Source organism: Erigeron canadensis, chromosome 2, assembly GCF_010389155.1.
Source record: "Erigeron canadensis isolate Cc75 chromosome 2, C_canadensis_v1, whole genome shotgun sequence".
In the NCBI taxonomy this organism is placed as follows: Eukaryota; Viridiplantae; Streptophyta; class Magnoliopsida; order Asterales; family Asteraceae; genus Erigeron; species Erigeron canadensis.
Window position 1 is genome coordinate 22,896,550 of NC_057762.1, and position 12,209 is coordinate 22,908,758.

The window sequence follows — 12,209 nt, forward strand, 5'->3', positions numbered from 1 at the left end:
GTTTACATCTTTGAAATTGTGTTGTGCAGTTTAAGCGTCAACAAGGATTGTTGAATACTTTGAACTAGGCTTCTTAACACACCATGACCATGTATACTTGTTTGCTCTTTCCATCTCTTTAAGATAATCACATGCCATAAGAAAAGAAAGGAGAAGTATAGAACAGGTAGCTTTCCATTCTAGATAATCTCATATATATGATTAGCTTTTCTATCATTGCTTTCCACTTTGAAGCTTGCTAACACTATGAACATCACCAATTTGAGCAATGAAAAGAGGAGTAGACAGGTCTATCTCTATAAAAGGGAGTTTTGACTTTCACATTTTCATGCCAAACATGTCTCTATTTTTATTAAAATGATACACCGTTTCTGTAAAAAGTTAAAACAAAAAGTATGCAGTAACCTTGATGCAAAAACGGATCATGTATCCACTAAATAGTTTAATTTTATCAACTTTCATTATCATTAAAAGAATAAAAGATTTTAATACGAAAACCAGAGTCCAGCTAACATATAGTCCTGATCTCGAATGCAGCCCCCCACTACTTGATATGCAGGCTGCAATCGACCCATAATCCGTTACTTCATCAAAATGATGTGATTTACACTCAGATCACGGGATTAGATGAAAAATTGGTCATTTGTTTACTTTTAAAAAGGCCGGGGGAATATGGTTATTAAAATGAAGGTAAATGGGTGAGAACCCTCTGGTCGCATGTACCAATGCGGTGTACTCAGAGCACACACCGTATAGAACTCATGCCCGGTAAGTCACCATCCTCACACATGAGATCACAAGATATAGGTTCTCCACTTGCCTTTGACAAGTTTTGAACCTATGACCTCTAGCCTTCATCTGTGAGCCCATGTGATCACATGATGGTGGTACCACTGGGGTTTCACCCCATTGGTATATGGTTACTAAAATGATATATGTATGTATGTATGTAGTTGAAGACTGTATCTTAAAAGCTAAATGAGAAGATCATGTGTTTAGCAAGAGAATGCTGGTGGTAATATAGCATATACATCAGAAAGATTAACTTTATGGCAGGCCACCATGTTAGATTCAAAGTCGCCTGAGATATAATGCGACTTTGATTACCATGGAGATTACCATCAGTAACTAGAACACTCAAATGACCCTGGATCATATGGTTGTGATAAAACGTGTAGTTTCTTAGTTGATCTTTCTATCTCTTAGTAAATCACATAAGATAATTTAAAAAATGGGTAGTTAACGAATTTATGGTCTCCTTGAAGTGATAATTCTGATCTCTCTGTCCGATGGGATCAGCCTGGAGTATAAACCAATCTTTTGCATCACCTCTTTACCCTGTTGATCTTCATTGTTCTTTGAGGTTTTGCTATCTGCTTTGAACTTTTCCAAATCACCACTTGAAGGTTTGAAACGCCTGTAATTGGGTCTGCACCATTAAATCAGTAATTCAGTATACATGGAACATGGCCAGTTTCCTCTTAGATCAACTTGTGAGATAGCATACAAAAACCTAAAAGATCAAGCAGAAAGATTTTATAATAAGATAAGTCAACAAAAACCATTAAAGACAAAAATACTATATGGATCTGAAAGGAACTATGACAACAAGTCAACAACGGTATCCTATCTCGGCATAAGAGGAGTATGGGGAAATGAGATGTAGATAGTCTTACCTCTACCAAAGGGTAGAGAGACTGCTTTCAGAAGTACTTCCGACCAAAAGTGAAAAAGTATTGAAAGGAACTACAAGATGACCCAAATGACAAGGTAAGGAATAAAACTTCATCGGGCTATGGCTCACCATGCTTGCAATAAAAAGTTAACAGAATAAATAAGTTTATCAATCAATGTAACCAAATTATAAAAATAAAGACATAATTAAACTGTGGATCATGCAGAGTTATAAGCAAATATATCAAGAAAACTCTCTAAACAAAGTGAAACTCAATAAACAAATGTGGTACTAGTCAAGATCAAGTACTTTTAAAAAAACCAATTCTTAAGTAGTAATCTAACAAAAGATTTAACATTTGAATATGAATTGAGTTATTAAATGTCAGGTGTTACATGTCCCTTGAAACTGATTACAAATTTTCAGATTCGAGTTTCTACATGGCAGAGGTAACATGTTGCTTCTATGAGAATGGTGTGAAAACATCGTATCTGTAAATCATTGACTACGCTACAGAAGGTGTGATTGCTGAAAGCCACAGGCTCTCTTTCTCCTTTGTGTTCAATCAAGTCTACAAATGAAGTAAGTATTAGAAAAGTTTTCCCAATGTCTCATAGCTTGTACACAATCTTAGCTTTGAGAAGTGCTTACCAACACCCACTTATTACAACAAATCAAAACAACTTTAATCAAAAAACGTAGAGGATGCCATTATATTAGATCACCTGCTAGAAAAATAAAAACGCATGTTGAATTGAAAGGAAAGCATTTACAATTTCAGCCTAATTGACTTTAAAGAAATATAACGGTTTTAACTTGCAGATTGTGTGAGAGAGGCATACCTCCATTATTTTGGGTATATGTCGATGCGGGGGATATGGGAAATGACGGGCCAGTAGGAGCCATTTCTGAGGCATCTTTCTCTCAGATATGGGCAATGAGAGATGTACAGACCTAGAAGTGAAGGCAACAACATCCCTGGCAGATGTTTCATCTTTGGGCATTTCCAAAAATCAAGATGCTGGAGGGAGGTGATGTGTTGGAGTCCCTTTGAAACTGATTTCAAATTCTCAAAATCCCCTATTATCAGTTGAGTAAGAGATGAAGGAAGAAGAAGATGGGATAATTGACTAAAATCAATCACATCCTCAGACTCCCCTATTAAGCTCAGATATACAAGTGACGAGGGGAAATTCTGTGAGCCCCATTTTGAGATGGGCTTCTTCAGCCGCCCAATTGTAAGCTTACACAACTTTGGAGGCCAAAATGTATCTTGTATGAATGCATCCAATTTTGGACATTTTCTAATTGTCATATCTTTTAAGGAAGCCATATCCAACAAATGGTGGTCAGGAAACAGCTCCAGACTTGAACAATCATCTATAGTCAAACTGGTAAGGTGAAGGAAGCAATTCAATTTCATGATGACATTCACATTTGGCATATTCTGAATCTATATATCTTCAAGAATTGGCATGGAATCGTTGTTTAGAAGCATCGCGCTCTTGTCTCCTCTTTCATATCCTCCCAACTCCTTTTTCATTACTTTCTCACATCCCTTAATACAAACTGACTTGAGCTTCTGCCCTCCTCTTCCTCCTGATGGGAGGGAGATTTCTGTAAGTGAATAACAAAAAGAAATATCCAATGTCTCAATGCTAGTTGGAACACTACAATGCTCCATATTCTTACATTCCCATATCTCCAACTTCGTAAGAGACATTAGGTGGAGGTTGCTCCCACAATCACCTTCCTCATCCTCTTCTTTTTTTCCTAAACTCACCAAACTATCACATTCCCATATCCACAAGTTCCTTAATTTTACTAGAACCTTACTTGCCTCTGCTTCTGATTCCCACAAGTGTTTTATCTCCATGCACAAACCAATTCTTAATTCTTCAACTGTACCAATATATTTTGTAACACCTTTCCATACATCATATGTAAGCCCTGAAATATTATATATTTCCAACTTGGTAATCGAGGAAGCTACTTTAACGAGACTTCTCAACACTCCATCACCACAATTACTTACTTTTAATAACCTCAATGAAGGTAGTGCTTCAAGCGAGACTTCCGACAATTTGGGACACCATCTGATACGAAGCTCTTTAAGGCATGGAAACACAACCCCACTATTGGCTGACCACACCTCCCACCCCGGCATATCTTCAAATTTTAGAATTTCAAGTAAAGGAAATGTACGTCGAGGTCCAAGTAACTCCAAGTCTATAACTTTCACTTCATGCAAGCCTTTAATAGACAACTTTATAAGTGATGATAGCTGCCCTAATGATGGTAGAGACAAGCATCTTTTACAGCCATGTATTGACACATGTTTCAACAGAAGAAATGACGGATCCCCAACCCAGTTTGGAAGCTCTATTCCCCATAAGATACCACTTTGAGTTGTTGTAAGCTTTCATTACAAGGCTTCAGCTCATTTAAGACCTCCTTCTCAACCATTTCTTTCCTAGAAACATCAAACACATTACTCCATTCCAGTTTTAACTCAGTAAGCCTCTACCCTGAAAAATTCGCCTCCCGTGCATGAATTGAACTTTGCACTTTATCCAACCCCTGTATAGAAAAATTCCCACATAGTTGCTTTAAACCTTTAAGCTTGGTTATTTTTAAGCCATTTTCACCTTCAATAATGAACTTGGAGAGAGTTTGTAAGTTAGTCAAGTCACCAATCCCTAATGGCAACTTTCTCAACCACCGAGTTCCCCGAAAGTCAAAATGCCTCAAAATTTTCAGATTAGAGAAGCTTTTGGGCAACTTATCCAGTAAATAACAACCAAAAAGCATCAATACTTGTAAGTTGTAGAGATTGCATACGCTTTCTAGTAGATGTGTGATGTTGTTCGAGATAGATTAAGATACCGCAAGTGCCTTAGACTACCAATCGACTTTGGTACTTCACTTATCTGAAAATGACTCAAGCATAGAACCCATAACAATGGTAACTTTGGAAGCAGGTCAACAAGAATCTTATTAGATAGGTGGAAACATTGCCAACTTTGTACTGGCCTATCAGACGTTGCTAAGAAAGTCCTCAGACTTTTAGCTCTAATGATTGCTTCAAACTTTTTGAAAGTTACATATTCTTCTAGGAAAAATGATACATGACGACACTTTTCCAACCGTTTTACCCTGGTTTTTTTCAGCGTCACATTGTCTAACCTTAAAAAGAAATCTCCAGCAACAGATGTGGCCAAACCATTCATCAAATCATGCATTACCAAAAATGACTCATTAGGCACATGTTAGAAAAAAGACCTTGACAACAACTCTTCAAAATACTCATGACCCAAGCGTTCTTCTATCAAATTGGTAGGAGGTGATTGGCGCAAAAGCCCTTCAGCAATCCACAACAAAACCAAATCCTCCCTGTCAAACATAGTCTTTGGGGAACGAGGAACAATATGCAAACAACCGCTTTAAACATGGAGAAAGATCATGGTAGCTTACTCTAAGAGCTGGAACAATTCCATCACCATCTTCTAACATCCATATCTCACTATTTAACACTTCCTTCCAGGATTCTTCTTCATTTGTTTTGTCCTCAATAGTCTACCAAGTGCTTTCAAAGCCAAAGGCAAGCCATTACATTTCTTCACAATGCCTTCACCATGCAATTTGAGCGTGAGATGTGAATCGAACTTATTTACACCCAATGCATTTTGAGCGAGTAATGTCATAGCAGCATTATGCAACAAACTTTGCAAGTGGTTTAAATGATTGTAACCCAACTTTTTGAGCAATTGCTCCTTTCGTGTTGTCATGATGATCTTACTTCTCCGAGCACATGCACGAAACGGACCCACCAGGGTTTCCCAATCATCGCAACTTTCACTCCATACATCATTTAAAACTAGAAGAAACGTTTTATCCTTGAGGCAATCTCTAAGAGCTACTGAAGGAGGTTTAAATCTGCAAAATCCCTTATTTTCACCCGTGACATATTGAAAGATAACTTTACTTATTGCAAAGCTATCAAAATCGTCCGATACACAAACCCACGCCTTGAGTTGGAAACGAAACGGTCATTGACCTGCTTTTTGTCATAAAAAAATCTAGCCATAGTTGGTTTTACCCACCCACCCATACTGACTATGGGAACAATGCTAAAGTTTTGATAACATTGTTCATCACCCACGATAATAATGACTAAAATGAGTCAGTTTCCTCAACCATTTATGGTCCAACTATTGTGGTCTCGGTTAATAAGAAAATGAGAGTTATTTTTAAAAAACGACCCCAAACTTATTAATGCGGATTTTAAAAAGTATTTGTATTTCATATCGTATACAAATATCCATAATATAACTAAAAGAAGGGATTAGAGATATACTTGGCACCCCTTATCTCCTCCTTTAGCTTACTATTCCCCCCTTATTAATTCTCTATTTTTTTAATATTTATTTAATAAAAAATGACTGACCTTAAATAAAAAAATCTTTATTATTATTATTATCTATATATATACCACTTAGAAAAAACCCTCACGTATCGTCTACCAAAAAGGTTTTTTTTTATTTATATACTTTATTATTATTATTATTATTATTTTATTATTATTATCATCATCATCATCATTATTATTATTATTATTATTATTATTATTATTTAATATTGAATTCTTATGTTATTATTATTATTATCTCTTTTAATTTAGTTAGTTGTCCATTATAGGTTTATTATGTCTTCTTCAACAACAAAAAATAAGACCACATTAGTTCATCTTGAAGATTTTAAACCAATGCATGTTAACCATCATCGACGACTCCGTGTTGTGCATGTATGAACTGTTTCGGAGTGGAACAAACCGAAGATAATCAAAACGTTTGAGATGATCTTTATTGATGAATTGATATGTATGTTTTCAAATTATCTACACTTTTTGTTTTATTTTTTTATTTAACTATAGCTGAAGAAAAGGGTAAACTGGAATCAATATTTATATGGAGTTAATTTTCATATGTTTATTCTGTAGCTTTCGTATTGATTAAGTTGTGATATTAGTCATACAGTTTTTGTTTCTTTTTTTATTTAACTAAAGTCGAAAAAAGGTAAACATGAATCAATATTTATATGAAATTAATTTTCATATGTTTCTTCTTTAGCTTTCGTATTCATTAAGTTGTAATATTGGTCATACACTTTTTGTCTCACAATTATTATAAGATTTATATATTTTTAGACTATCCGTCCAATGGACGGGTCTGACACTAGTAAATTTAATAATTTATGATTAACTTGTGAGGTTGTTGGGCCAATTGAAAAACGCGCCCTACAATCAGTTATGCTGATTGCTTGCTGGAGCATCCGAAAGGCGAGAAATGAATTTTTTTTCAAAGGGGTCTCTTTTATTGCTAGTTAGATTGTACAAGATATTCAATCCTTTGGCTTTCTTCGGATTAGCAATTAGCAATCCGGCTTCTCGCGTGAATATGGAGTGGACAAAATGGAAAAATTTTAGTTTTTTATGTCAATACATAGCTCTTATGATCTTGTGAAATTCCTTTGTAATTGTGTTTGTTTATGAATGAAATTAGCCTTTCCAAAAAAAACTTGTGAGGTGGTTTTTCGTTAAAAACTTTTATTTCTTTTAAGTCTATAAATAAATTATTTGGTCAATAAGAGTGCCACGTTGGCACTGAAAAGATGACGATGGACCCACATGCCACGTTCGACAACAATTTGCCAAAGACAAAAAGAGAGCCAACTAAGTAAAGTTTTTAACCTGACAAACTTTGAGGCACAAAGAGTTGCACTTGTACATCAACACACTCCTATGTACAATTGTCAATAATTAAATAAAGCTAAACCTATCATTGACGTACAAGTCTTCATTGCGCAAATCTCCACGTCTTTGAATGCATCCATCCATACTCCTCTCATTCCCATAAAAATATCAATAGTTTTATTTACAACACCTTGATATTGCCACAACATACACAATACCCCTTAAGGTTATAAAGATTGTTACAAGTAAGTTGAAAATTTTGTGGTTAGCGTTAAGCATGGCGTGACCAATGGTGTTACTGCTTTCGAGTTGAAAAGTATTTAGACGATTACCTAACCATTGTTGTTGTACAAGTACGTTAAAAAATTTGTATGGTACATGCCCAAGTAATATATCAAATTATAAGTCTACAAAATATTTTTGTACTAATAGCATTATGTAACATTTCTTTTGAAAACTTACAAATTTTATACACAAAGATGTTCATATGTAAGTTTTTAAAAAATGTCATAAACATTCACGATGAACTAAGTTTGTGTTCATTCAATTTAATCAAAGTCTTGTGAGTTTTATATAAAGTTGATCCCAAATGATCTTCTTATATTATGATTTACAAGACTTGCTATAAACTTTAGATCTCATATTTAACGACTTACAAACTATCATATATTTAAATCAAAATAAATCGCCATTCATATCCTATAAGTCGAATCTCAAATCATGATTATCTAAAACACATATACCAATCATTCAACCTACTTAAGCGTACAAATTAGCAATAACAACATAAAGCGATAACTTTATAACTTGAACATAACAACAAGGCGTCAAAATGAAACTATATACGTACGTATCACGATATAAAATAATAACAATAATATAAAATAAATTTAAATTTAAAATATATATAAAAAAAATGTTTTGTTGATGAATTATTAAAGGAGAAGGAAGAAAGCATATCATCGAACCACACACGGCTCCGAATACAATTACAATTACAATCATCATAAAACCGCCGCATAATAAATATTCATAAACATTATTATTAAATTAATAAAACAAAATTCCTTAAAATCACATCCAATTTTGTTTTCGATTCTCAGCAACACTTCTTCTTTCTGCTTCTGATTTACTCTTTTCAATTTTCCGGTATACCTTTTTTTTTTTTTTTTTTTTTTTTTTTATAACCTTTATCTCTAGTTTTTCTAATTTAATACTTGTATTTAGTTTACAATACTATTTAGTTTTTATATTTTTAGTATTATATGCATTTAAACTGTGTTATTGATTTCACTATCAAACCCAATTTGACAGTAGATTTAATACTTCTTTCTGGGTGTGTATTTATATGAGACTTTGATCCTTTATATATATATATATATTATTTTTCTAAAAAATATCAACTTGTTATGAAAGAAAGTGGAGAACTTTGGATTTAGGATTTGACCCATGAGGCTGGAAACAATTATTTTTGATTATATATATATATATACTAGCAGTATATCCGCGCAATATGCAAATATTGCAAAATTAGTATATACTTTGTACTAGCAGCATATATTGAATTTATGATTTTTAGTTATACTTGTAAGTTATTTCATATTTGGTTTGTTCTAATGCATTCGTACGTGTATGTTCGTGTATCTAATGAACACGATATTTTTTTTAAATGTAAGGAATGCATTTTTAAAATTTTTTTTGTTAAAAGCAATCTTGTAATTGTGTTTTTTAGTATGAATGATTTGTAAAGATCTATACTTTATGAATTCTCGGGTTTACTACATGTGTGTAATACGTTCCCGGGACAGATTTTTGCAAGACCCTTAATACTTGTTAGTACTGTAATAGTTTTATGTGTAGTTCGCAGATGAAATTTATTGAATCGAAAATGTATTTAGTATATTATGACTAGTTACGGAATCTAGCTCAGTCGATGTTTAAGATTTTATAAATTGAGGCCTTGAGGGTGCTAAATGCTTTGTTATATAGTAGAGATAGAGATATTGGCTATAGGTTTTGTAGTTAAGTTACTTATGTTCATGTGTTAAAGACCATTTAATCTTTTATTACTAAGTTAAATTTTCCTGTACAAGGGTGGTGCTAGGTAAAAATGGCGGTGGCGTTTTCACAGCTTTCATGGTGGTCATGGAGCGGAAAGCATCGAGATGCAAAGTTGCCTAGCGGGTCTTCCAAAAATTCCACATCCACAACTGATGTAAATAAGTTGGAATTTGAAAACTTAAAATTCCCAATAGTAAATGTGGCACCATCAAAATCTAAAAGGGTAAAAAGAAAGTGGCATAGTCGAAAAGAGCGTGAAGTGGATAAAGAATATGATGTTGTCTTGGTTCCATCAGATGGTGGTTGTTTATCAGGATCTGAATCTGATGATTCTGATTGGTCAATTGGATGGTTGGAGCCTCACGGTGCTGGGTTTTGTAGCGATGATGATGATTCTTCGGATGATAGTTTTGCTGTGTTGGTGCCTTGCTATGGCCGTGGACGCAATGATGTTGTTAATGCAAAGAAAGCTCCAAATGACAATTTCTTAGAGACTATTGGACGAGTTCCTGACTTATATTCTGCTGGTAAGGCTTCTGTTTATGCTAAATATCCATAATAGATATTGCATGATAATTAGGTGCATAATTGTGTGATATTTCAAGAATATAGCATAAGTAGTTTCATATTATGTTGGCAAATAGGGTGCGTATCGTACAAATTAAAAACCAAAGAAACGAGAGAATGATATTTACCTTATACGATACCATATTAGATACAGGGTAGCGTAGTTGCCTATCTAATTTTTATTTGTTGATCATGAAAATGGAGCTCATCCCTTATCCTGGATCTGGTCTGCATCTTATCGTTTGATCACAAATTTGGACGATTTGAAATGAAATCATTGATGGGAGATTTTCTGAGAAAGTTATACCCGTACATGTTATTAATGACGATTTGTAGACTATACACATTGCTTATTCTTTAGTGATCTGACCCCTTACCATTTGAAACATGAGCAACCCCTTCCTGAAGTTAGTTGGCGTACGTATGTATATAAGAAGGGTGGGAGGTTGGCGGTGAATAGCTGACACGTGGAACGCCGTGACTTTATGTAACGTCATCTCTCATGACTTGATTTCAAGGGCACTTAAGTATTTTCTTAAAATCAAATTGGGACAAAATAGGCCACACAGATAAAAACTTAGTTATGTATGGTCATAGAAAGTATATTCAAGAGTTACGTATCGTTAGTCTAAAGTAAATGTTAACTTACCATTTATCCATCACTAAAACTTCATGAAACATCATATTACAGATTCAAGATATCAATATCAGTTTTTTCTTTCTATGTATGTATTTTAGCTTGAGTGATATATCTTTTGAGTCATCAATATGTGCCTTTACATTTTTGACTGACCAGTATTGTGCAAATGATGCTAAATACACTTGTTTGCTAAAACGAGCAATATAAAAGATTTGTGACACCTAAATATAAGGGGAGTATTCATGTTTCAAACCACTGAACTAGGTTTCTGTTACAGAAATCCATTGTTCTTGCAAAACTGCGAAGAAGACTATGATTAGCCAGAATGAACAATTTTGGAACAAGTATGTTTTGATCTAAGATACCCAATTTGTTCAAAATTGGTTATTGTTGTCAATGGGATCACTGTCATAAACTTATAACCAATTTATTTGAAAATTAATTAAAATCTCTCTCTTATGGGTTGAATGGCTTAAGTATAAAAACTTGCCTAAAAATGAAATAGGTTAATTGGTCTGAGTTGGCCAAATGGTTTGAAGATGCCTCATTTGTTATTGATATATTTTCATCCTATGGTTGAAAGTCACCCAAAGTCTTATCTCATAGTAGTTTGTTCACTATACCTTAGTTTGCTTTGTGTCTTGTTTTAATGTCTTATGAACAATGTGACTATTGTTTGCAGAGAACGAAGTTTACATGGAGCAATGGCTGTCATCTTTGCAGCACAACTGAGCGTCTATCTTAGCTGATTAACTGTAAATATGTATCTATATGTAAAGCTGTTTATTTAGTCAATGTGGTGGTGGTGGTGCTGCTGATACTTTATTGTTTCGGGTTTAAAATGATCCTGATTTGTGACGACAAGAAACAACCTGATGTGTCAAGAAGACCATATTTATTGAAGATTGGATCCTTTTGTCTTGAATTGATCTGATCTGGTTAAGAATCAAGATGATGAAAATGAAGATTTGTTTGGTGATCTATGAACTAATGTAAATAATCTGTATGATGTAAATATTTATTGGAAGTGAGGGTGAAAAAAGAAATTTCTTGAAAAGCTAAAAAGAGTGATAAAACTGATAATAATTCTTGTAAATTGGATTCTAAACTGATATTAATAATTTAATAGACTGTTTATTGTTGTAAAGCGATTTACTGTGCTAATTTGGTTTACTTCATGTATTTTCCTATGAAAATGCAAGTATATATGGTGACCGTAAGGATATGTATTGTTCATTATATCGGATTGTCAAATCTGGGCATGGTGACAGGTGTTAAAAACCCTGAACCAAAAATATCAAACCAATAGATGATGTTGCAAACCTGCTTTTGATTCTCATAATGCTTTAAGGAATTATGAATAGTTGGTGAAAGAAATGTTAATCAAGGGAGGAATGGAGGACATAGTTGTCAAAAAGCCGGTATTAGGATGGGAACGACGAGTAACGTTGGACAGAAACTACTACATATCTGAAGACCTCCTCCTTAGCCTGGTTCTGGCAGTTGCAAGTACT

At 34.0% G+C, this 12,209-nt stretch overlaps 1 protein-coding gene and 1 pseudogene across 1 annotated transcript; one reads left to right on the top strand and one right to left on the bottom strand.

Annotated features, from left to right (window-relative positions):
* Nucleotides 1-992: 992 nt before the first annotated feature.
* LOC122589618 lies at nt 993-5,786 on the bottom strand (annotated as a pseudogene).
* A 2,585-nt stretch (nt 5,787-8,371) lies between these two features.
* On the top strand, nt 8,372-11,842 carry LOC122588680. Its single transcript, XM_043760849.1, has 3 exons — nt 8,372-8,576; nt 9,521-10,015; nt 11,378-11,842. Exons 2-3 carry the CDS (start codon nt 9,538-9,540, stop codon nt 11,425-11,427), a joined length of 528 nt encoding a protein of 175 aa, XP_043616784.1. The 5' UTR covers nt 8,372-8,576; nt 9,521-9,537; the 3' UTR covers nt 11,428-11,842.
* The last annotated feature ends 367 nt before the right edge of the window (nt 11,843-12,209 follow it).

Excerpts from the sequence above, each read along its gene's own strand:
- LOC122588680 (XM_043760849.1), top strand. The coding sequence starts at position 9,538 with ATGGCGGTGGCGTTTTCACAGCTTTCATGGTGGTCATGGAGCGGAAAG. Across the intron at positions 10,016-11,377 it reads TCCTGACTTATATTCTGCTG|AGAACGAAGTTTACATGGAG; the intron begins GTAAGGCTTCTG and ends TATTGTTTGCAG.